This window comes from Natrix helvetica (genome assembly GCF_964273705.1).
Source record: "Natrix helvetica genome assembly, chromosome: 1".
Lineage (NCBI taxonomy): Eukaryota > Metazoa > Chordata > Lepidosauria > Squamata > Natricidae > Natrix > Natrix helvetica.
In genome coordinates this window covers 2,794,764-2,821,885 of record NC_138548.1, presented here as the reverse complement: position 1 = coordinate 2,821,885, position 27,122 = coordinate 2,794,764, and the positions used below count along the sequence as shown (strand labels likewise).

General features: G+C 43.5%; 1 protein-coding gene across 1 annotated transcript; it reads right to left on the bottom strand.

The window, feature by feature from the left end:
* Positions 1-8,105: 8,105 nt before the first annotated feature.
* On the bottom strand, positions 8,106-26,424 carry LOC309385049 (vomeronasal type-2 receptor 26-like; the record flags this gene model as incomplete). The annotated part of the gene is made up of 6 exons (XM_081939122.1): positions 8,106-9,010; positions 10,069-10,198; positions 10,349-10,567; positions 13,085-13,345; positions 14,332-14,610; positions 26,260-26,424. The coding sequence occupies 6 exons, from the start codon at positions 26,422-26,424 to the stop codon at positions 8,106-8,108; spliced, it is 1,959 nt and encodes a 652-aa protein (XP_081795248.1).
* Between the last annotated feature and the right edge of the window lie 698 nt (positions 26,425-27,122).

Genomic DNA, 27,122 nt, shown 5'->3' with positions numbered 1-27,122 from the left:
CTTTCTCACCCAGCAACCAATCATAAATTAGATTGCCTCATGCAGGAGCCCACACTCTCCAATCAATCATTTAAAACTGTGTGATACTGGCTCTTTAAAAACTTTACTCTTTCAGTTATTAAATTCGATATCTTAAGAGGAAGAAGGTCAGTTGAATAGAAAGATGGAAAGTCAAATGTACTGTATACATAGTGCATGTCTATACAAAAGTCAATTTATTATATAAATTATCATTTATATACATCTGACTTTTGTTATACTCTGTGTATGAGAAAATATAATAGAAAATAAAATGTATTTATTCATAAGATTTATTAATTTATTTAAAAATGTCCTTTATTTATTTATTTGTTTGTTTGTTTGTTTATTTATAAACATATTTTGCAAATATGCCCCCTAGGACTTCCACTGACCTTTTGAAGAATCTTGCCTAAACGCACCCAGATTGTCATCTTGCTCTATGCTTCATCTCCTCCCTCAAGTGGCTACTCCGTGAAATTCAGACGAGCTCTAAAGACCTTTCAGGACTTTATACGAAGATCTTTCCTCTATGGCTCTTATGGAGAACTAGTTTGATTTCTCCTTTCCCAATTCTACCCTTTTAAATATTATGCTTAATCCATATTAATTTTTTTTTAGTAATTGCTGTTTAATCTAGAGAATCAGAATGGACAGACTTTTAGTCCTCCTTCTCAAGCAGGAGACCCTATACAATTTCAGACAGGTGGCTGTCCTATATCTTCTTAAAAACTTCCAGTGTTGGAGCATTTGCAACTTTTGAAGGCAAGCAGTTCCACTGGTGAATTGTCCTCACTGTCAGGAAGTTTCTCCTTAATTCCAGGTTGCTTCTTTCTTTGATTGGTTTCCATCCATTGTTTCTTGCCTCACCTTCTGGTGCTTTAGAAAATAAGTTGACCCCTCTTCTTTGTGACAGCCCCTCAAATACTGGAATACTGCTAACATGTCAACCCTAGCCCTGCTTAATAATATAAATAACATAAACCAGCAATAGAATATAATCCATCCAATGCAGTGGTAGTATTCAGCAGGTTCTGACCAGTTCTGGAGAACCTGTAGCGGAAATTTTGAGTAGTTCAGAGAACCGGTAAATACCACCTCTGACTGGCCCACCCCTATCTATGCTCTGCCTCCTGGGTCCCAGCTGATTGGAAGGGAATGGGGATTTTGCAGTAACCTTCCCCTGGAGTAGGGTGGGAATGGAGATTTTATAGCATTCTTTCCCTGCCACGCCAACCAAGCCATGCCCACCAAACCAAGCCACACCCACCAAGCCACGCCCACAGAACTGGTAGTAAAAAAAATTGAATCCCACCAGTGATCGAATTAAGATTAATTTTAAAAGAACTGATTTTAACAATCTCAGAGAGGACCCAAGAAACAATCCATAGTCTGATCAGAGGTCCATTAATATAGAAATATTTAATCAGTAATTCAAGAAATAATTGGGGGATTCAGATACACTTCTCCAAAGATCTGTGGACTGGGTAAAAAATCCCAGAGATTACCTCCCATGATTGGACATTTGAGATCCTCTTTCCAAGCCTCTTCATGGCTGGTCTCATTCCTGATCTATACATTGCATGTAATGCATGTGCCAGAGCATAAATGGCATTATAGACATTGTAACTGTCACCTGTCATGCTTGTCTCAAATATGAAAGCTGGCAGAGTCTGTAAATTCTCCTTTCCTGTGCATGTTTTGTCTTCCACATTAGAGGTTTTGCCTCCTTTGTAGAACTTGCAATCAAAGACCCTTTCCCACCATTGCAGAAGAAAGATGTCGCCCTGTGAGTTGAAAGGATCTAAAGACAGGAGGAAGTGCCTGAATTCTGGGACATCCCCGGTGTGATCCCTAAAATGCAAAGCCCCATGGAAGGGCTTCATATATTCCAGGGTGTCTAGCGATCCCATCCCACTAAGTTCACAGTGGGATGTTATTATCCAGACTTTGCCGTACGATGTTTTTATCCATTGTTCGTAAGAATACAGAGCTCCCTGCAAAGTTGCAATAGTTTTGTAGTCTCCAAAGAGGATGATCACTTCAATTTTAAAGGAAGATTTCAAAAGCCAAAGGAATCTGAGCATTGTATTTGAAAGATCGTCCGATTTCAACCTTTTAGTGAAGGCCAGGCAGATCTCCTTTTCCTTCAGCATCGGTATCAGAGATGAGATAAAGCGTTCTCCACTGTCATCTTTAGAGACCAAGAGCCCAACCCAGTTCCACTGGAAATACAGCAGCAGTTGGACTATGCCCACATTCTGAGGAAATTCCCTGGGATTAATCCGGAAGAAGGAAGGATAAACTGATTTCTCTCCCAGAGAGAACTCAAAGCCAACACCGAGCTGGAGAAAGTGAGATTCTTCTTTCAAAGACAAAGTAAAGTTTTATGGTGACCTTAGTGTTCACTGTTGTATGGTTGATTGCCCCACTAGCCAGCCTGATTCACTCTGAGTGGCAAGATTAAGTTCTTCCCTTCTAAGGAAGAGCCACCAGTGGTTTGCATGATTTGTCAAGGGAACAAGCCGTCAACCTGATTTAAAGACTCTAATGCACTGAAAAGGTGGCAACACTTTTATGAAGAATACACAAGGAAGACATGATCTTGAGAAGTTCAGCATGTAGGAAATATCTCATTACTTATCGCTTTGGGGTTATTTAAAAACATATCTTGACCTAACAATGAATTCAACTGCAGGATGGATGCTCTATATGATACGCCTGATTTGACCTTCTCCCCCAGCCCCAGTTTCATCTTTGGCTTCTGCTTCTGTTGTTTCTCTGTTACATACCACATTCCCTTACCTGTGGGACCTTGAAGATGCTGAAGATGGAGGCCATCTGCCTTGAGGATTTGGAATTGAGACCTCCAATGACAGAGAGCAGAGAGTCCTGCCTGTCGCATTTATAACCTGGAACCATTTGACCTCGCGTGGAGAGCAGGGCGAGACCAGTTAAATAAATCCTCATCTCAATCTGGTGATTGTCATAGATGTGGAAGCCAAGGGTGATGTTGGGGAGGAGAACCAGATCCTTGTTGACCTCTGTGACTGCAAACATCAAGGCCTGGAACTGCTGGTACTTCATGGGTATGAGGCTATAGTAATAGCAATAGTAATAGCACTTACAGTTATATAATGCTTTACAGTGCTTTTACAGTCCTCTCTAAGCCATTTACAACCTATTGCCCCACACAATCTGGGTCCTAATTTTACCGACCTCGGAAGGATGGAAGTCTAAGTCAACCTTGGGCAAGTCAGGATCAAACTCCTGGCACTGGGCATAGCTAGCCTCCAATAGTGCATTCTAACCACTGTGCCACCATTCAGGAAAGCTGGTGTCTGTAGTGGGAGATTGCCTTGCCTTTTGTGTTGTGCTTTGAAGCAGTAAGTGCCAGGTTTCATTGGATTTTTTTTTTAAAAGGATGTTGTTTGATTAAACTTGGATGGCTTTGTTAGAAAGGAGAAATATCTGTCTGTTCAGACAAAGGGTTATCCAACATCTTCTTAAAAGCTTCCAGTGTTGCAGCATTTACAATTTCTGGAGACAAGCAGTTCCACTGATAAATTGTTCTGACTGTCAGGAAATTTCTTCTTAGTTCTAACTTGCTTCTCTCCTTAATGAGTTTCCACCCATTGTTTATTGTCCTACCCTCAGGTGTTTTGGAGAATAGGTTGACTCCCTCTTCTTTATGGCAGCCTGTGAGATATTGGAACACTGCTATCATGTCACCCCTAGTCCTTCTTTTCATTAAACAAGACATACTTATTTCCTGCAACCATTTTTCATATGTTTTAGCCTCCAGTCCCCTCATCATCTTTGTTGCTCTTCTCTGCTCTCTCTCTCTAGAGTCTCAACATCCTTTTTACATCGTGGTAACCAAAACTGGATGCTGTATTCCAAGTGTGCCCTTACCAAGGCAATATAAAGTGGAATTAGCACTTCACTTCTTCAAATCAAGAACTTTTCCATTGTCCCTCCTTTCCTCACTTTGCTCCAGTGGCTGAAAGAGGGAGCCTCCCTTCCTCAGATCTATTTCTCTAGGTTTTGCATAGTACATCAAGTTCAATCCCAAGATGGGCAAATGATGTTCCATTGTACAATGGGACGGAGCAACACTTCATAGTTATGTCTGTATTTACAAGGTTGTGGTATAATTTTTTTTGGAAACAATAAAGGACAAACTGTAAAAGGGGCAAATCTGAAAGAGGTTCATAAGGATGAAAAAAGATTGTTTATAATTTTACTTACAAAGGAAAATTCAAAGTAAAAGCAACAAATACTTTTTTAAAAAAATGCTTATTCTAATAAAAATACCTAAAATCAAATTCAATTTCCGTATTTTTCACAAGAATGAAATTCTTTTCAAGAATTTCGGAAGTAAAGGACTGTCCTTTATAATCAAAGATTTGTGGTCATTGTAGGTTAGAGCAGAGATACAAGCTGTCTTTTCAGCTCAGGGTTTACTTCCTCCTCCCTCAAGCTATTCACTCTCCTCACAAGGATGGTTGTGGATTCTCTCAGGTTGATAGTCCTGGTATGTCCTGGCTCTCTTCCACCTAATCAATTGGGGCCCCTCTTGCAGCAGGTCTGTTTAACATTGCTAATGACTGCAAGGTCACAGCATTGATTTACCGAAGGCCCTTATGCAAGAGCAGTGCTAATTCCAAAACTGACATTTTTAAAACATGAGCCACCCCTGGAACAGAACAGAGCTTTTACTGGAGTTTTCAACCTTGACTTTTTCCAAATTAAAGTAATAAAATATTATTTTCAGTAGCCAGATCAATTTCTAAGGTGTGGTCCCTGCTCATCTATATGTTGTTTATTGTCTTCCTGATTAAGATTTAGGATTCTACTCAGTTTATAAGCTTGGCTCTTTATTGAGAAAAGGACAAAGATTTGAATTACACCAGGACATCGCAAACATCCCTAGAAGAAGCATTTCTGAAAATGGTCCCTGAATCCAAAAACAAAGCAAACAATCATCTACATCTTTTCCCTCCAGTCAGAACTTACAACAGAGAGATAGGAGGCAGGGATGGGTGATTTTTAAAGTCTGGGAAGTTGGAGGAAATGATTGTTTTCAGGAGCAGGTTCCCACCGATAATGAGATCACCAGGCTTGTAATAGTCTCTTGGAATCCGGAAAGGGTTTTTCATCACACACACCGTTTGCATCCTCTTAGCAGTAGCTGGAGGCAGCAGCCAGAAGTGTAGCAGGAGGAGAGGCATCTTGTTCATTCTTGCCACCTTCCCTCCTAGGTCAGAAATCAAGGTTTGTGCAGAAGCTAAATTGCAGGTATCATTTGAATTCTCATCAGAACTTTAGCACAATAGAGACCGGCCATGCCACCTGGTTGGCCTCAGTGCAAACTGGTATCAACCAGGCTTCCTCTTACCTGTGTTTGGGCTGTGACCTATGAGAAACCAGTAGCCAGCTCAGTCTCCCCAAACTCTTAGCTCTTTGCAAGACAAGGTGACATGGTTTACTCCCATCTGGAGAATTCAGAGCATTGTTTTTTAAAACATGTTTTATCTTGGAAGATGTATTTGGGATAGAAATCCGTAGGGGATACACTAGCAATGACTGTACTTGTGATAATTGCAATAAAAAACAATTTCCCTGCCCACTGAGCAACAGAGGTTGTTTGCACATTGAATAGGGGAAAACATGTTTGTTGTTCATCCAAAGATCAGATGGAGTTGAGAGTCAAGGTGAAGTTGGATATTTGATCTCTGTGACCTCATTATAGAGTTAAACTAGTGTCATAGTTTTTTCAGATACTATGAGTGCTAATGGGCCATGGTGGTACATGAAAATCAGTTGTACCCTAGTAAGTGTGAGCAATGCTTAGATGGAATAATTGGTTTATTTATCCACACATGGCAGAGCATGAAATTATAAACTCGGTGTCAGGGTTCCAAGTAATACACCCATTTCAAACAGAACTCCGAGGCAGTTTGATTCCTCAAAGAACAGTTTTATTTGGAGATACCATCTTGACACAGACTGGCTGGATTCCAACTCTGAGAGTTCCCGCATTTTCCACCTCATTCAAAAGTGAAAGTTTCCTGTTCTCCCAAACATTAAGTCACATTGTCCAATCTGGGTGCTGGCTGGTTGCATGGTTACCTTTCTCCTCCTCCTCCTCTGGCCAGCCAGCAGTTGGAATGTCCTTGGATCAGTAGAGAACTATTTTGTTTTGCCTACAAAACCCCAGCGATCTCTACACACACACCCCTCAGTTCCAGGTTGTGTCAAGCCTGAAGCCACGTGAAGAAAAATCCTTAGAGAAAAAAAAACTAGAGAAAGCCACAGCCACATCAGCTTTAGGGTTGACATTCAGGTAATAAGAAGGGGTGCATGATGTTGTGCGGTTGTCTGCTTTGTATCTAGTTCCAGTCAGTATTGGTTGGAGATGATGAAGTGAGTCCAACCTCTTTTTGCCAAGAGAAGACCTCAATCAGGTCTTCTCAGTTCTAAATCAGGTATCAACCATATGCCGATAATACTCAATTATACAACCATTGACTGCTGATTGGTCCTAGTGCCTGGAGGCTGTTGGATAGGGAGGAACAGTCTCAGTTTGAATCCTAGCAAAACTAAGCAGCTGTGAATGATTGGTCTTCCCAGGATTGGAACTTTTATTTTGTGTTCTGCATGATATTGTACTGCCATACCTGGGATGGTTGTACTATCTGGGGGGTCTTTTGGGGTCTGTATAATTTCCCATCCGATATTAGATCTACTCCCGTGTGCCCCAATCGATTTAAAAATAAATATTCTTGGATGCATTTGGTGTCTGAACTCTTGTTCTCAATTTTATTGGTCCTCTCATTGTTTATACATTCACTGAATGACGTTTTGTATTACAAATGAACCAAGGAAAGACAGCTAAGCTCAGTACTGCTCTCCGTATCTTTCCTTCCTTGCAGACAGTCCTCTTGGGGAATTGCACAGCAGCTGCCCAGGTGAAGTAGGAGACACTAACACAAATTTGTAGCCTTACATGCGTATATTGTAAGACCAGCCCTAAAACAATCATTTAGGAAAGAAGACTCTCGACTCCAATTGACTGAAAGGAAAAGAACTTTTACTAAAGATGTCGGTTGCAGGAAGGTGGGGCAGAATCCAAAGACCCTGATCACTGATACAAAGAGCCAAGCCAATCATTCTCCATCTCTCCACCACACACACACAATGTCCAATCCATTGCTACCCAATCCAATGTTATGGTAAATTATGGATTGTTTGCACTGCTGGGATCTCACATCCAGCAGCCTTGAAGGAGACTGGCATAACTGGTGCAAACATGTCAGCTCCCCCTCCCAATTTCCTGGAGGTGTAACTTGCCCAAATGCCTTCCACCCTCCTTCCCCTTTGATGGCAGGATGCCAGCAAGGTGCCAGGCTGATGATGGAGATCCTGACACAAATAGGTTGCAAAACCTTGATAGTAAACCCAACACTCTAAAACACTGACATGCTGAAAGGTTCTATTAAAAGGAACAAAATGAGAAAATGTCCTCCACAAAATAATAAACACATTTTTAACTGCAAGTTTTATTTCCATTCAGGAACTGGACCTTAATGGGGTTTTTTTATTTGGGGTATTTTAATTGCATTCAATTTATTTAGGGGTTTTTAAACATTGTATTTTTACTTGTTTTTATCTATCAGTTCACCTCCTCCTTGTATATGTCGTGTATATGTCTTGGTATATGTTTTGTTATATGTATGTCGATATATTTATTTCCTATGTTTTGTTGTACCCCGCCCCGAGTCCTTCGGGAGAGGGTGCAGCTAAGAAATAAATATTTATTATTATTATTATTATTATTATTATTATTATTATTATTATTATTATTATTATTATTATTATTATTATTATTATTATTATAAATGGAAGAAATGGAAAACATAATGTTGTGTGCCTGTGGATGACAACAGTTGTACTGTGACCAGTGACATGCTTTGCAAATTATTAATGGAAAAATGCCTCTTTTATCTCATGACTTTGTAAAAATGTCATCCCATACTGAATAAGTTTCAAAGATAAAAAAATGTGGCCTGTTCCAGCATTAGTTAGAGATTCTTGTTTCTTATCATATTTTCTCTACAGTTAAGATTGGGCCTAAGCAGGATAATGTAGCATTTTGGGAAAAAGATACAAAACAAGAGACCAGTCCCAGAGGTCAAGATGGAGAAAATCTCCACAATTACCATAGACTTCCCTTTGGTGCTCAGGTAGGTGGGAAGGAAGGTGATCCAAACACTGCAAAAGACCAGCATGCTAAAAGTAATGAACTTGGCTTCATTAAAGCTGTCAGGCAATTTCCTAGCCAGGAAGGCCACTGTGAAACTGATGAGAGCCAGGAAACCTAGGTAGGCAAGGACAACATAAAACATTAAAGCTGAGCCTTCATTACATTCCAAGATGGCCTCTCCAATCAGTGAATGAAAATCCAAGTTAGGAAATGGGGGAGACGTTATCAGCCAAGTGGCACAAAGAACTGCTTGGACCAGGGGACAAGCTAAGACAATGGAGTTGGTCAGTGGTTTTCCTAAGAGTTTCCTTGTCCTGTTCCCTGGTTTGGTGGCCATGAAAGCCAGAACCACCATGACAGTTTTTGCCAACACAGAAGACACTGCAAGGGAAAAGAGAATGGCAAAGGCAGTTCGTCGGAAGAGACAGGTGAGTTTCCTAGGTCGACCAATGAAGAGGAAGGAGCAGAAGAAGCAGAGTAGGAGGGAGACAAGGAGGATGTAGGTGAGATCTCGGTTGTTGGCCTTGACTATTGGTGTGTCACGATGTTTAAGAAAAACCACCAGGACAGCAGACGTGATCAAAGAGAGAAAAAGAGCAAGAAATGCTAAAGTGGATCCCAGGGTCTCTTGATAGGAAAGGAAGTGGATCTTCTTGGCAATGCAATGGTTGTTGTCCATGTTGGGATATTGGTCTTCTGGGCAGGGAGTACAGTGAGCTGCATCTGAAATCAAAATTCTTTGTTTAGTTTCTTCAGCTGCCCCTGCCATGATGAAGATCTCTGTCTCCCACAGATATGATTCCTGTCTACAGGACAACTCAAAAAGAAAAGAATATAATATCTCATGGTCCACCAGAAAGGGCAGAACTTCCTTAGTTCAAAATGACCCAGGGGATAAGTTGCTCATATAAAGGAACCTATTGAGTTTCAATGGCATTGTAAGCTGGCTGTTAAGGTTCTAACTTGTCCTAACTTCTGCCAACCTAGCAGTTTGAAAGCATGTAAAAATTCAAGTAGAAAAATAGGGACCACCTTTGGTGGGAAGGTAACAGCAAGCCATGAAATCCTATTATCTTCGCTTCTGGTTCACATGACTGTGGAGATGTCTTCAGATGATGCTAGCTCTTCGGATTTGAAACAGAGAAGAGCACTGCCCCCTAGAGTCAGGAACGACTAGCACATATGTGAGAGGAGAACCCTTACCTTTACCTAATAAATCTATACTTTGAGGAAGCCTGGGGCCTTGGAGTCTTTATTTCATCTGGGTTGTTACTTGGAACCCTGACAGCTTCCTTTACTTCAGAGGTTTTACAATGTAAGGGAGGATCTGAAGTTTAGCCTTTTTATTTTATTTTATTATTTTATTTTCTTTATCATATTTGTATAGCCCCATCTATACCATCCAATTGTACTGTGCATCAAACATTTAATTAAAAAAGAAACAAATAAATACATACAATAATATTAAGTAATGATTGTTATTATTAAAAATTATAAAAACAATAAGTTATAACAGGGGTGTCAAACTCACAGCATCACATTATCATCACGTGACATATTGTGATTTTTCTCCCCTTCGCTAAATGGTGGGAGTGGCCAGCCTGGGATGAATCTGGCTTGCGGGCCATGAGTTTGACATCCATGAGCTATAAATATAAATAAGATGGTCACCACAGTAAGGGAGCCCTCACACATCCTCTGGGATTACCAGGTCTGATAGTCACAGTTTCTTTATCCCAGGAAGATCTACAATGAAAGGAGGTTCCCCAGGTTTGTTCTACCTGTCTGATTAGAAATGGTCCCTTCTGGACAAGGGTCACATTGGTAGCAGCAAATCTGCTCGCCCTCTGGAACTCTTTTCCTCTCTCCTGCATGGCACCTCTTCATGCCACACCTGGCAAAGGGCACCTTCTGAAAGAGAAGAGACAAATAATTGAGATGGCCTAAGTGTTTCATTTATTCACTTCCCCATTCATATTTTGATCTTTAGAATGTCTTCAAAAGAAATCCCAGGAGAGAAGGAATCTTTTCCCGAATTTACACAATTTCCTTCCAGCTCACCTCTGTGGCCCAGATGATTGCAGTGGAATTAATGGTGAAATCCTGGCCTTGGGGAGCCCCAGGATTTATCTGCCCAACTTTCATGGGGACAAAAGATCGATTGGGGAGGAGAACCCAGTTGAGAAGTTCATAACCAGCAGATCCCAGTCCATCTTCTGAGAAGGAGACTTCCTCTCCAGCACTGTTGTTGAACTGGACCTTCCTCAAATAGTCAAGAAGCTGAAATAAAAGAGACACTCAGAAACTGGAATACTTGACTTAGAGCTGCAAATGAGACATCAGGGCTTCTGTCATACCGCGATGACCATCATCTTAAGAGAGAGAATATATGGATGAAAAGCTATAAGAGTTTTCTAGGTGGAGATCTGAGCAATGCAGAGTAACACCAAATATTGGACTATTTCATTGTTTGGTTTTGCTCCTTTGATACCTGGCTATGTACATTTTTAAATGTTCTCTTTGACCCAAGGTGTTGTATATGCATTTCAGGAATGATTAAATCATTCATACCACCATAGTGTCCAGTTCCACTTTCTCTGGCTGATATTCAAAGAGAATAGAATGCAGGAGCTGGGTCAGAATAAATGGGGCCATATAGAAAGAAGTGCCAAGTGGTGCGGTGGCCTAGAGGTGGAGCTCTTCCCTCACAATCAGGAGGATGTGTGTTCGATCCTAAGTAGAAGCAGATATTTCTCTCTCTGGGTACAATATATCTGCTGAACAAAACTCCACATTGGCAACAGGAAGTTGCCCAGACTCCACCTTGCAAGGAATTATGGGGTCGTTAAAAGATGATGATGATGATATGTAAAGAAGTACCTGCCCTGGTTTGTCACTCCACTCTCCTTGAATGTCCAACATTTAGCCACTGATGCTGAAACTCTGATATATTTCAGACCAAAAACCCATTAGGATCACTTGACATACTGCTGTGTGTTCTGAAGATTACAGAGGCTGCCTTCACACAACAACCTGAGCCATACAACAAATGAAAAACTAAACAGATGCAGTGGGGTCACGTAGGAAGCACAAATCAAGCTTAAAATGAATTGAGTGTCTCCATCCAGGTTGGATTTAGGGTACCTACCAAGGGAAACTTTGCTGTTTCTGCATGAATTTTGACTAGGATTTCAACTGACTTGGTTAAATGCCATCATTGAAACATCATTCACAAACATCCAGGTTTCTATCTTGCTCTGGGCTGAAAGCTCTTCCTGAAATAGTCACTTTCTGAAACTCTGGCAATAGCTGAAGACATTTCAGAACATTATAGGAAAGTCTGTCCTCTGTGGATTTTATGGACATCTAGTTTGGTTTACTTCTCTTTCCCCCTTTTGTCCCTTCTTAAGAAATTGTTATATTTAATTCAGTTTTTAAATTATTTCTGTTTTAATATGCTTTGACATTCATTGATAGAGTAGCATATACCACATTTTTGGAGTATAAAACGCACCTGAGCTTTTGGGGAGGAAAATAAGAAAAAAAATATTCTGCCTCTGCCTACCAGCATCCATGGTATTCACCTGGCTAGCGTCCTGTCAGTGTGTGAGAGAGTTGAGGGATGTTTGGAAACAAACAGTATTTGCTGTGTGAGCAACAAGGAAGGAGACAGCAAGGAGCCTGAGCATGACTAAAGCTGCATGCTGTGCTGATATCTGAAACTAAAACTGAAAGTGAAACCTATCTCCTCTGCTGATCTACCATGTTGGAATACCTGCTTTTGGTATTGTATATTTATTGTTTTCTTAATGTGTTGTATTATATATAAAAGAGAAGTTATTGAATACTGCTGAATCAGTTACTTGTGTGTGATTGCTACTGCAAACTGTGACACATCCTTGCAGCAAATAGCAAACAGCCAGGTGAGCTTCAGCACATTATTGCAGCCTGATTCAGCCTAAGCAGCTGATTGGTGGGTGAATTGACCTCCTGGAATACCCCCAATCACCTGTTCCAGGCTGCAAGAATTGCCACAGACCTCCTCCATGCTTCACATTTTTGGCTACATTTGGTGTATAAGACACCCAAATTTTCACCCTCTTTTAAGGGGGGAAAGTGTATCTTATACCCTGAAAAATACGGTAGCTATTTAATCAGTAATTGATGAAATGAACATGGGAACTCCCTCTCTAATCATTTGTGGCCTGAGTAAAAAGTCACATAGATTACCTGCCATGACTGGACATTTGAGATCCTCTTTCCAAGACCCATCATGGTTGGTCGGGCTCTGGATTCATACATCACATGTAGTGCATGTGCCACAGCATAAACGGCATTGTAGATATTGTAACTTTCACTTGTCATGCGTGTTTCAAATATATAAGATGGCAAATTCTGCAAATTCTCCTTTCCTGTACATTGTTGTTTCCACTTTTTTGGGATTGCTCCTGGTTTGTGGATGACACAATCAAACATTTCTTCCCACCACAGTGGGAGTAAGTCATCTCCTTCTGGGTTCAAAGGGTCTAAAGACAGGAGGAAATGGTTGAATTCTGAGAAATCCCTGGTGCGTTCCCTAAAATGCAAAGCCCCATGGAAGTACTTTTTAAATTGCAGTATTTCTTTAGATCCCACCACACTAAAATCACAAAAGGAAGGCAGGAGCCAAACTTTCCGAAATGGTTTGGATTCTCTATAACCGAGTAGGATGAGCAATACCATAGAAATAATAATGGAGTCTCCAAACAGAGTAATCACTTCAGTTTCCTGGAACATCTTGAAAATAAGTGGTCCTACCACTTTAATAACAACAATATCAAAATTGAATATTTCAGGGAAGGCCAGGCAGATCTCCTTCTTCTTGAGCATTGGCACCAGAGTTGAGATGAAATATTTTCCACTGTCACTTTCAGAGGGAATAAGCCCGATCCAGTTCCACTGGAAATACAGGAGCAGCTGGACTAAACCCTCATATTGATAAAATTCATTGGGATTAATCCGGAAAAAGGAAGGGTAATCTTTTCTGTCTTCTTGAGAGAAGTCAAAGCCAACACTGAGCTGGAGAAAGTGAGAATCTTCTTTCAAAGACAAAGTAAAGTTTTATGGAGACTTTAGGGACCACAATCTTGTGATTGGACAACCTTGGACTACCTAGACCTTGGAAAACCTAGAACTACGTCGACTAAGGTCTGACCTAAGCATAGTGCATAACATTGTCTGCTACAACATCCTACCTGTCAATGACTACTTCAGCTTCAACCGCAATACAAGCACACAATAAATACAAACTCAAGGTAAACCGCTCCAAATTCTATCGCAGAAAATAGCATCAGAGTGGTCAATGCCTGGAACGCAGTACCTGACTGTGTTGTTACATCCTCAAACCCCCAAAACTTTAACCTTAAACTGTTTTGCGTGGACGTCACCCTTTCCTAAGAGGTCTGTAAGGGGCATGCATAAATGCACCAAGCATGCCTACCGTCCCTATCCTCCTGCCCCCATTTATTCATACCCATTTCCTGTGTTCGTGTCCATATTTATATTTATACCTGTTACCTTGTATATTCTTGACAAATAAATAATAATAAATAAATAATTACAATTGTTTGGTTATTGCTCCACCACTTAGAGTAGCTCTCACTGAGTTGCAAACAAAAGCTCCTTCCCTTCTTAGGGAAGTTATAAGTCAGCTATTACATATTTTGCCTGGTTGTGACAGGTCAGAACACAAGGAAAGAACATATTAATCTGATACAGAGAATAAATTGCACTGAAAAAGTGGCTGGACTGTTATGAAAGTCAAGAAGGAATTCCTCTTGGCAAGTACAGCATTTGTGAATTATCCCATTCCCTATCTCTTTGGAGTTAGACTATATAGAAATATATCTTGACACATAAAATATATTAAAAAAATTAAAGCATGGATTCTCTAGCTCAGATATCCTTGATATGCCATCCACCCCCCCCCCCCCCAAATAACTTGACTTTGGCTTCTGTGTGATTCTTTTGTTTGCCTCCTATTCTCTTCGGTGGAGCCTCCTTACCTGTGGGACCTTGAAGATGCTGAAGATGGAGGCCATCTGCCTTGAGGATTTGGGGTTGCCACTTCCAATGACAGAGAGCAGAGGGTCCTGCCTGCCACATTTATAGCCTGGAACCGTTTGACCTCGTGTGGAGAGCAGGGAGAGGCTGATTAAAGAGCTATTCCTCTCAATCTGATGATTGTCATAGATGCGGAAGCCAAGGGTGATGTTGGGGAGGAGAACCTGATTCCTGTTCACCTCTGAGACTGCAAACTTCAAGGTCAGGAACTGCTGGTAGTTCTTGGGGATAGGGCTATCATGAGAAAATCATTGAGAAACATTGCATAGCAACTTTTGTTTGGAGTTCGCATTGACTTTAAACTAGTGTTGCTCAGAGTAGCAAGTCCCAAGTTTTATTGTGTTTGTGTTTGTTTTTTAAAGGAAAGACCTTGATTAAACCTGGGTGGCTTTGTGAGATTGAAGAAAAGCCTATCTGTCCATATAATGAACTATTTTCTATGCTCTGTCATCCCTCCCTTCTTCCCTTTCCTGCAGTGGCTGTAATCCTTCCCAATTGCTCTTCTACAACCCCAGTCAATTTGGTCCTCCCTTTGAGCAGCATCTTCCGGTCTGGTCATCATGGCTGAGCACAAGACTGAGGGTCACACCTTAGATTTACACCAGATTATTGATGAGCACCATTGATTCCAAAACTGAGTTTTATTTATTTTTTCAATATGCCACATTGGAAAATGACTGAGCTTTTGTTTGAATTTTCCACCATGATTTTTTGGTCCAAATTAATATTATAAGTCAACTTCTTTCCCAGGCCAGGGCTATTTCTAATGTCTTATCCCTCCTTACCTTTTATGTTGTTTATCATCTTTCTGACAATGAGTTGAAAATGATTGAGAATTATAACATTTTTTATTTATTGACTACATTAACATGCCATCCATCTCACTCAAGTCCACCTCACTGTCACAAAGAGGAGGGGGGGAAACTTATTTTCCAAAGCACCAGATAGCAGAAGAAGAAAGAATGGATGGAAACTAATCAAGGAAAGAAGCAACCTGGAACTAAGTAGAAACTTCCTAAGAGTGAGGACAATTAACCAGTTGGACAGCTTGCAGGTTCTTCATCACTGGAGATCTTTAAAAACTTAGACTTATATACCACTTCATAGTGCTTTACAACCCTGTCTAAGTGGTTTACAGATTTACTATATTGCCCCCAACAATCTGGGTCCTTATTTTACCAACCTTGGAAGGATGAAAGTCTGAGTCAACCTTGAGCCATTCAGAATCGAACTCTTGGAGTGAGGAGTAAGTTAGCCTGCAGTACTGCATTTTAACCCCTGCACCACCACCATGGCTCTAGTGACTAGTTAGGCACTTGTTTCAAATTGTATAGGGTCTCCTGCTTGAGCAGGAGGTTAGGCTAGAAGACCTCCAAGGTCCCTCCCATCTCTATTCTGATTGACTATCTAAGAGATAATATTTTATGAGCTTGAGCTTCATTGAGAAAAGTACAAAGATTTGAGCTACACAAGGATGTGCAAAGAGTACTAGGACAAGTGTTTCTGAAAGGAGCCTTTGACTCTAAAACAAAGCAAACAATCATCTACATCAGTGCTTCTCAATTATTTTCTGTCATGCCCCCCCTAGGAAGAAGAAAACATTTCGCGCCCCCCCCCCGGCGCGACTGTAAATAGTCTAATTTGTCTATAAAATTGTTATAAGTACACCTCTGCATAACATAGCACACCGGTCTTTCCTCGACTCCCACCGTAGTCACATGCTTTCTTTCCTCTTTCCCTCTTACTTGTCTATCCTTCCTTCCATCCTCCCTTCCTCCTTCCCTTCCTTCCTGCCTCCCTTCCAGTTCCCTCCTTCCTCTTTCCCCCTGCCTGCCTGCCTTCTTTCCTCTTTCCCTATCCTCCTATCCTTCCTTTCTCCCTCCCTCCTTCCCTGCCTCCCTTCCAGTTCCATTCTTCCCTCCTTCCTTCTGCCTACTTCCTGCCTGCTTGCCTTCTTTCCTCTTTCCCTCTTGCTTGTCTATCCTTCCTTCCACCCTCCCTTCCTCCTTCCCTTCCTTCCTGCCTCCCTTCCAGTTCCCTCCTTCCTCTTTCCCCCTGCCTGCCTGCCTTCTTTCCTCTTTCCCTATCCTCCTATCCTTCCTTTCTCCCTCCCTCCTTCCCTGCCTCCCTTCCAGTTCCATTCTTCCCTCCTTCCTTCTGCCTCCTTCCTGCCTGCTTGCCTTCTTTCCTCTTTCTCTCTTGCTTGTCTATCCTTCCTTCCACCCTCCCTTCCTCCTTCCCTTCCTTCCTGCCTCCCTTCCAGTTCCCTCCTTCCTCTTTCCCCCTGCCTGCCTGCCTTCTTTCCTCTTTCCCTATCCTCCTATCCTTCCTTTCTCCCTCCCTCCTTCCCTGCCTCCCTTCCAGTTCCATTCTTCCCTCCTTCCTTCTGCCTACTTCCTGCCTGCTTGCCTTCTTTCCTCTTTCCCTCTTGCTTGTCTATCCTTCCTTCCACCCTCCCTTCCTCCTTCCCTTCCTTCCTGCCTCCCTTCCAGTTCCCTCCTTCCTCTTTCCCCCTGCCTGCCTGCCTTCTTTCCTCTTTCCCTATCCTCCTATCCTTCCTTTCTCCCTCCCTCCTTCCCTGCCTCCCTTCCAGTTCCATTCTTCCCTCCTTCCTTCTGCCTCCTTCCTGCCTGCTTGCCTTCTTTCCTCTTTCCCTCTTGCTTGTCTATCCTTCCTTCCACCCTCCCTTCCTCCTTCCCTTCCTTCCTGCCTCCCTTCCAGTTCCCTCCTTCCTCTTTCCCCCTGCCTGCCTGCCTTCTTTCCTCTTTCCCTATCCTCCTATCCTTCCTTTCTCCCTCCCTCCTTCCCTGCCTCCCTTCCAGTTCCATTCTTCCCTCCTTCCTTCTGCCTCCTTCCTGCCTACTTGCCTTCTTTCCTCTTTCCCTCTTGCTTGTCTATCCTTACTCCCTCCTCCCTTTCTTCCCTCCCTCCCTGCCAGCAGCTCCTCCAGCATCCCAGCTGGAAGCAGCAGCACAACAGTCGCCGTTACCAGGGACGAAGGGGTGGGGGTGGCAAGATCGGGCGACCGCCGCCCCTTTGTCCCTTCCCCAACAGCGGCTGTTGCGCTTCCGCTTCCAGACGGAATGTTGGCGGTGGAGCTGCTGGCGGGGAGGCGAGCTACCTGCATAAAGACGCCGCCGAGGGCATGGCAGAATATATCCCGGCTTGAAGTGGCAGCGCTGGGGACTGCTCAGAGACTCATCAGAGCCGCGGGCTGGAGCTGTGCAAAAAGTCTGCTTGGGCTGGGGGGGGGAGGGAGGGAAGCCTGGGACAGCCATGCTTCCCTCCCTCCCACCCCCGCCCGAGCAGGCTTCTTGCACAGATCCAGCCCGCGGCTCTGATGAGTCTCTGAGCAGTCCCCAGCGCTGCCACTTCAAGCCGGGATATATTATGCCTCGCCTACGCCGCCGCCGTTGCACCCAGATGGAAAGGGAGCCTTCGCGCCCCCCTTTACGGAGCCTCGCACCCCCCCAGGGGGGCGCGCCCCACTATTTGAGAACCGCTGATCTACATCTTTCTGCTGCAGGTGAAACTTACATCAGTGTATGAAAAATCTTGGAAGGGTCTTTACTAAAGTCTGGGGTGTTGAAGTATTGAATGCTTGTCAGGAGAAAATTCCCACCAATAATGAGATCACCGGGCCTGAAATATTCTTGCTGAATCTGGAAAGTGTTTGCCAACACACCTATGCTTGGCATCCTCTTAGCATGAGCTGGGGACAGGAGCCAGAAGAGCAGCAGCAGGAGGAGGAGAGGCAGCCCAGCCATTCTTATCACCTTCTCTCCTAGATCAGAAATCAAGGCTTGTGCAGAGGGTGAATTGCAGGTAGCAGTTGAAATCCCAGCAGAGCTTCAGAACAATGAAGATAGGTCATGCAACCTTGATTGTCTTGGGGCAGATTTATATCAACCATGTTTCCTCTTTCCTGTGTTTCATCTTTGACCAAAGCGAAAACTGAGGCTCTCCAAACCCAGGAATATCCCTGCCCAAATAGGAAATCTCAAAGAATATTTTTTGTAAAGCAGGTTTATCTCGTAAGACTTTTGTGGGTTGAAATCCAGAGGGAATTCGTTGAGAATTACTGTTCTTTTGATAATTGCAAGGAAAAGCAGCATCTGTTCCACTTAGTATTAACTTGTGTTTGTGCACCAGAAAGGGAGAAACATGTTTATATCTCTTGTATCCCACAGAGCAGATAGACTTAAGAGTTAAGGTGGAGTTGAGTATTTGACATATAGGACATGAAATTGGGGATGCGGTGACTCAGTGGCTGAGATGCTCAGTTTGTCGATCAGAAAGGTCAGAAGTTCAGTGGTTCGAATCCCTAGTGCTGCATAACAGAGTGAGCTCCCATTACTTTTCCCAGCTCTTGCCAACCTAGCAGTTTGAAAGAACATTTTAAAAATGCAAGTAGAAAAATAGGAACCACCTTTGGAGGGAAGGTAACCGTGTTCCATGCATCTTCGACATGACCATGGACACATCTTCTGACAACGCTAGCTCTGTGGATTTGAAACGGAGAAGAGCACCCCCCCTAGAGTTGGGAACAACTAGCACATATGTGCGAGGGGAACCTTTACCTTTACCTTATATGAAACTGAGCAACCATCAGTCAATGTTGGTTGAAGGAGATGGATTGAGCCAAAACCCCTGACTTTCAAGATGCCTCAGTGAGGCCTTCTCTGTTTGATATCAGAATCTACGATGACATTGATAAAACTGAATTAAACTATTAAAAGACATTTTTGAATGAATATGTTTAATTTGCACCCATCACAGCTCTCTTGGTTATGGCCAAGGCATCTTAATTCAGCATGATCCTTCAGGATGCCCAACCAGATGTCTCTGCATTGACTACAAGTGGAAGAAACACACCCCTCACTCACTATTGTTCTTCCCTCTTTCACAACTCCTACTAAGTCATCAAGACTGATCACCCTTCCTTTTCAATGAGTTCTCTACTTCCCCACCAGAGTCTAGTACCTTAGGCAAGAAAAACAAAGTGCACAGGTACAGCATTCCCGCTACTGAACCGGTAGTGAACCAAATAGAAGACCATCTCTGCAGCGGGACTGCAAACGCTGCACCCGCTACTTGTGTGAGTTGGGCTGTTCATGCTTGCATGCATGCCAGTCCACCTCTCACCCAGCCCTGTTGCAAATAGGCTACAACATGGCAGTGGCTGTGGCCCTCAGGTTGGGGACCCCTAGGTTAGGGGAATCCCATATACTGTATGTCCTCCAGAATGGTATCATTTCTCTTTTACTGTCAGGTCCATCATCATGTCCTGCCATTCCGTTGGAGTGGGGGAGGAAGGCTTGCTGGCATTTTTCGCATGCTTTCACTTTTTCTGTTACTGCTTGGAAACTAGGGAGGAGGATTTTCTTCAGAGATGGAGCAGATTCTCTCTCCGTCAGTTCCAGCCTGGTTCCAAGGCTGTCATCCCCTGAGAATGACCTGTTATCTGCCTAGCACCTCATCATTCTCAAAACGTCCTTGTGGCATCACGTTGGCTGCCTGTGGACTGGTCAGGAGGGTTGGGTGTTATGGAATTGGAAGAATTGCTCTGTGCTTTGCAGGGGACCTGCAGATTCCACCTGAATTTACTGCAACCACTTCTGATCAGTAAAAGTTCTTTTGATACAATTCAATGGAGTCAAGAGGGACCAGCTGGGGCAGATCCTTGCACTTATCCTGAATAGGCTCATTAGTTGATTAAGTAGATTTGGGGTATAAATGTTCCAATTCCTAAATCTTTCCCCTAGGTGGGTCATTAAGTGAACTCCCCCAGTCAACTTGTGAAATTGGGCTTTTATCAAATCAGCATCTGGATCCAACAAAGGAGCAGCAAACAAAGCTGAGTGGCAGGGTTCCAAGTAAGAGCCACAACGAAAGAAGACTTCAAGGCTTGAGTTTCCTCAAAGTTCCATTTTATTAGAGATGTCATATTGGCACATCTGGGAAAACCCAAATCTGAAAGCTTCCAGGTTTTCCCCACCCAAAGAAAAGCCCAAGTTCCTTCCCCTGCACCCACATGTCCATCACATGGCCCAATCAGGCACCATACAAAACTGGAGATGCCTCCCAGTCATACCATCACAGCTGCAGGGCAAGATGTCCTTGACTATCAGAGAAAGGAATGTTATTTTGACATCAAAGTCTTCACCACCTCTGGTTTCCAGGCTTCCAGGCCTGACACTGAGACTCAGAGTCAACAGTAAAACCTGGTCATTCCATACATGGAAAAGCTAAAAGAGATATTTGGAAAACACTTCAGACGTGTGTTCTCCAAAGTTTGAACATTTATATCCTATACTTGGATAAGCAACAACACATTTTGAACAAACAGGAAAAGAAAGAAAAAAGTCCCGTTGCCATGACTCTACTTGAATAGAACGGAATTGAACTGAACGGAATACTTGATTTTGCCAAGTGTGATGAGACACACAATGTTGTGGATCCATTGCAGTCTGGGCTCAGAGTCAGTCATGCCTTGGCCATTTCTCATTTGGAGTAATGTATTGTTCTCCCCAATGAGCTGCTCTTGAAGACCACCCGGAAACTACATTTGGTCCAAATGTAGTAATTGGTTGACATGTAGTGGCACACAAAGCGTTGGGAACTAGTGATGGACTGTCTTCTAAGATAAAGCAAGATCATTTGGGGAATATCTGCAAGACAAAGTCGCTCAGATCCGGAGCGGATGGGCCCCCCTCAGTGGACCGGACGAGCCGACATCAGTGAGTCTTGTGAGCCCATTCTGGGAGGAGTTTGACTCTGTTGCCCCCGAGGACTTAGACGGGTTGCGTGGACGGCTGCGACCCACCACATGTTCAATGGACCCGTGCCCCTCCTGGTTGGTACTGGCATCCTGGGAGGTGACCCGAGGCTGGCTCCTGGGCCTGGTGAACGCCTCATTGAGCGAGGGTTCCTTACCGACTGCCTTGAAAGAGGCGGTGGTGAGGCCCCTGCTCAATAGGCCTTCACTTGACCCAACGGAGCTAGCTAATTATCGTCCAGTCTCCAACCTCCCCTTTTTAGCAAAGGTTGTTGAGAATGTGGTGGCGCAGCAATTTCCACGTCTCCTCGACGAATCCGTATATCTAGACCCACGCCAGTCCGGCTTCCGACCCGGGCACAGCACCGAGACAGCCTTGGTCGCGTTGGTGGATGATCTCTGGAGGGCCAGAGATAGAGGTTGCTCCTCTATCCTGGTCCTATTAGATCTCTCAGCGGCTTTTGATACCATCGACCATGGTATCCTACTGCGCCGGCTGGAGGGGATGGGAGTTGGAGGCACCGTTTTACGGTGGTTCGGCTCCTACCTCTCCGGCCGGATGCAATATGTGTTGACTGGGGGGCAGAGGTCAACCCCGAGGCCACTCTCTTGTGGGGTGCCGCAGGGGTCGGTCCTCTCGCCCCTTCTGTTCAACGCATACGTGAAGCCGCTGGGTGAGATCATCCGTGGTTTTGGGGTTGAGTACCATCTGTACGCTGATGATACTCAGTTGTACATCTCAACCCCAAGCCACCCCAACGAGGCTGTCGAAGTGATGTCCCGGTGTTTGGAAGCCGTCGGGGTCTGGATGGGGGACAATAGACTCAAACTCAACCCCTCCAAGACTGAGTGGCTGTGGCTACCGGCGCCTCGGTTCAGCCAGTTGATTCCATCACTGGCCATAGGGGGCGAACAATTGCCCCCTGTGGAACGGGCGCGCAATTTGGGCGTCCTCCTAGACGCCCGGCTGTCAATGGATGATCATGTGGCAGCCGTGGCAAGGGGGGCGTTCCACCAGGTTCGCCTGGTGCGCCAATTGCACCCCCTTCTGGACCGTGATGCCCTACGCACAGTCACTCATGCACTGGTGACGTCCCGCCTGGACTACTGTAACGCTCTCTACATGGGGCTTCCCTTGGGACGCGCCCGAAGACTGCAGCTAGTCCAGAACGCAGCCGCGCAGGTAGTCATGGGGAGTACTAGGTACTCCCACGTAACACCTCTTCTGCGCGAGCTGCACTGGCTGCCTGTGGTCTTTCGGGTGCGTTTCAAGGTTTTGATCACCATCTTTAAAGCGCTCCATGGCATAGGGCCTAGTTACCTGCGGGATCGCATCCTCCCACATACATCCCTGCGGCCAATCCGCTCTCAAAGGGAGGGCCTTCTCCTGGTGCCGTCCACGAGGCAATGCCAACGGGCGACTCCAAGGAGTAGGGCCTTCTCTGTGATGGGCCCAACCCTCTGGAATGACCTCCCCCCCAATATTAGAACCACTACTGACCTCCGCTCCTTCCGACAGAAACTGAAAACACACCTGTTCCGACTGGCTGGTTTGGCATAACTTTAACGTCTACCTCCTAGCATACACATTCTTACTGGTTTTTAGAGGGGTATTGTTTTAAATTTAACTTGATATTTTAAACTTTTGTATTGATTTATTTATTAGCTGTACAGTTTGGCATATTTTACCCTCCTCTTATACATGTATTTATATAGTTATTTCTACGTTTTAATCTGTTGTATTTCGGTACGGACTGTACACCGCCCCGAGTCCCTTTCGGGAGAGGGGACGGTATATAAACGCTAATAATAAATAAATAAATAAATAAATCATGGCACACACTTGAAAGTAAACCAGGAAGACTATAATTGTGGGGTCTGTCTGGCAAGAACACAGAATGCTTATCAACAGGAAATATGCATGTGTAAAGTTTGTAGCAATTGTGGGTAGTTAGAAAGCTGATAAAAGTAAGAAGAGTTAAACAACTTGCAGATCTCAGCTAAAAGTTAGCAATGGAGATGGCCAGCAGCAAGTGAAATGTGTATTAGAAAACACCTGGGGCATTCATTAGCCAAGGCTTAGGAATAGGGATAGCTAGATAAAACAATAAAGCAAATTGTACACTTATTACTAAAATCTTTATTAGATGATATTTCTTATTATCTTGCCTTGTCCTACCTTCTCCTTTAGTGAAAATGTATAAAGCTTACTTAATCCTTTGTTCTTGGTTGTTGGCATTTTGGCCAGGAGCCTTTTTCCTTGGAATACTCCAATAAAAAGCAATCAGAAAACCTGCACCTCATGTCTAGCATCCCTCATTGGCTTTGGCACCAGGCTCTGACCTGAATTGGGGACAACACTAGTAGGTTCACCCATTTTACACCAACATAGAGATCTTTAATACCAGGCTTTGTTTCCATGTAAGGCATTGGACCTAACTAGGGATAACTGGAGGACATGGAAGACAAAAGGGTGGATCTTTGTTGCTGACAAGAGGTACATTGTGACTAGATACTGCACGATAAACAATTTTTAAATGATCCTCATTTATTTAAAGATTTTTAAGAAAGGTTATTCATATAAAGAACTATCAAATGTAAATATGGCCTATCCTTACATTGGTTAGACATCCTTGTTTCTTATTATATTATTTCTACAATTAAGGTGGGGCCTAAGCAGGATAATGAAGCATTTGGGGAAAAAGATACAAGCCAGGAGACCAGTCCCCAGAGGCCAAGATGGAGAAGATCTCCACAGCCACCATGGACTTCCCTTTGGTGCTCAGGTAGGTAGGAAGGAAGGTGATCCAAACACTGCAGAAGACCAGCATGCTGAAAGTAATGAACTTGGCTTCATTAAAACTATCAGGCGATTTCCTAGTCAGAAATGCCATTGTGAAACTCACAATGGCCAAGAAACCAAGGTAGGCAAGGACAGCATAAAACATTGAAACTGATCCTTCCTTACATTCTATGATGTCTCTTCTACTAAGGAGTTGAAGTCCATGTTGAGAAATGGAGGAGACGTTGCCAGCCAGGTGGCACAAAGAACTGCTTGGACCAGGGGACAGGATACAATAATGGAGTTGGTCAGTGCTTTTCCTAAGTATTTCCTTGCCCTGTTCCCTGGCTTGGTAGCCATGAAGGCCAGAAACGCCATGACAGTTTTTGCCAAGGCAGAGGAAACTGCAAGGGAAAAGAGAATGGCAAAGGCAGTTTGTCGTAAGAGACAGGTGAGCTTCCCAGGTTGACCAATGCAGAGGAAGGAGCAGAGGAAGCAAAGCAGGAGGGAGACCAGGAGGATGTAGGTGAGATCTCGGTTGTTGGCCTTGACAATTGGGGTGTCACTATGCTTAAGGAAAATTGCCAGAACTGCTATTGCTATCACAGAGAGAGAAAGAGTAAGAGAAGTTAAAGCATATCCCAGGATGTCTTGATAGGCAAGGAAGTGAACCTTCTTGGCAATGCAGAGGTCCTTGTCCTTGTTGGGAAATTGGTTTTCTGGGCAAGGATCACAGTGGGCTGCATCTGAAAATAAAAGTATTTGGTTAAGTCTTCCATAGTCATGTGCCATGAGCATTATCCATCCCTCAGCAGTAACATGACTAAGCTCTTTCTGCTGCGTCCAATGATGCAATGACTCACAGAGCATTTAATCAGATGTCAAAAATGGCAAATCATCCTTCATTCGTGATGACTCTCTGGGTGGGTTTGCTAGGTACTAAAATGGATTTAGCTACATGTTGCTGGGACAGTTTGCTGTATAAAGAAAGCCCCTTTCCAGTCATTGGGCATTTCCATGACTACTATGGCTTTCATTTTGTATTTGATCTGATTTCTAACATTTCATGAAATGAGAGGGGATTGTCCATTAAATAATTGGAAACCAAATGAAGCGACCAATGACAAACTATACTTTAATCAGCAACAATCACCAACCTTTTTATTTTAACCACCTTACAAATCCTTAGTAAGACCACACTTGGAAAAGTGCTGATAGTTTCAGTTGAAGAGTGTATAGAAACTTCAACTGTTGCAACAGGCAGTAGAAAGAGCAGTTATGAGGTTTGTGACAGTGCATATTATCCCTCTGCTTTGCCAGCTGCATTGTTTGGCCTCGTCACTCCTGAGCTTCTAAAGTTCCCACAAGACTGTTATGAAAGCAAACCTGGGGACCCCAGGAACAAGGTAAACCCATGAGTTGGCTTTATGATTATGAACATTCTGTCAGGGTCCCAAGTAACACACCCATAAGAATCAAAACTCGGAGGCAGGCATCTTCCTCAAGTTATAGATTTATTAGGCATGTCATATTGGCACATCTGAGGAAACCCAACTCTAACTTCCCCCCTCAGGTTTTCCCCTAGTTATAAGTAAAGTTTTATTTCCCCTGCCCATGCAATCCATCACATGGTCCAAACAGGTCACAGTCCAAGGGTCACTTGATTTCAGACCCCACCTGCTTGCACCTTGTGGGAGAGTCCTTGGTTCTCAGAGGAAGGAATTTTCTTTTAGCTACAATCCCCTGACTATCTCTGCCTCCCTTTCCCATCTTCACAGCTTGACTCATCTCTTCTGTGGCAGCCCTCAAGGTGCCAAGGGAAATGGCTCCAGGGCTGACACATATCCCTTTGTATATTTTTCTATATTTTTCTCTTTTCCAGTTTTGGTTCTGCTGTTATAATTTCTGATTCTTTTTAATAATTATTGCATAAAGTTTTAAAAGCAGGATTGTTTTCTTTATTTACAGCTTTTATTGGTTTGTTGTACACTGGCCAGAATTACTTTGCATGAGATGGGTGGTCATACAAATTTGATCAATCAATCCATTTATTCCCTGTTTTGTAAGAGTTGCACACATGTTTTCCCATGAAAATCCCATTATTCCCTCAAAAATCAACATGCGATCTCAAAGACTCATCTTTCTTCTCCTTGAAGAGCACCGATACTGTCACCTAGACTTTGCTGGCTGAATAAAGCCCTTAGCCAAATTTTTATCCACAAACCTCTGGAGCTCTTCCATTTCCCTTGGGGTTGTGGAGTATATGTTTCATTTGGGAAGCTTTGCCCCAGGCAGTCAATTGCACAGTACAAGGGGCGGTGAGGGGAGAAGCACATCTAACTCCAGCTCACTAAATGCTTCTGCCAAATCTCGGTATTCCTTTGGCATGCTCAGCTTGGCTAACTCCATCTCCACTAGTGCTTTAACTGTCTCCACTCTCACTTTCCCAGCTGATGTCACCTGTTCAACCTTCATCGGTTTCTTTACCCACTGCACTTTCTCAACTTTGCTCCTTCAGGCTCCACTTTTTCTTGGTTCCTGACATCTCACTAAGCTAAAACTTTCTCAGAAGTGTCCAGATAGTCTGCATTCATGATGTGAAGGTTACGGAGAGTTGGTTTAATGTCAACAATCTGAATAGTGAACCCAACAAAAGGAATCCTCAAGGCAATTAAGTCCCAGCAAAACCAATTCTGCTTAGTTGCTTAGTTAAATATTAGATTCTTAATCCCCCACCCACTGAGGGTTCACATTATCCAACAGTAACATTTATTTTTGTTTTGGAACAGTTCACTTCTCCATCGACCACCTGTATCAATGACCTTGCTTTGGCGCAGGCTTCTGAGGTCCGTGAATGGCTTCTTGGCATTTGATTCCCCCCACCCCCCTGTTCTTTGGCAAGATGCTGAAGCTAACAAGCATTGTAGCAATACAATCTCGACAATAATTAAAGCAGTTATTGCATCTAAACATTGGTATGATTGCTCATACTTCCTAAGGTACAGCTCACTACTACCACGCCTACTACTACTACCCATTAGCACCCATTCTATCTGAACATACTATGACACAGGCCAAACTCCATCTTGTCTGCAAGTGTTCACTTTCAGGTAGTTCAAAAAGTCAACGTCACTTTTATTCCCAAATCCATCTGCTCTGTGGATTAGCAACAA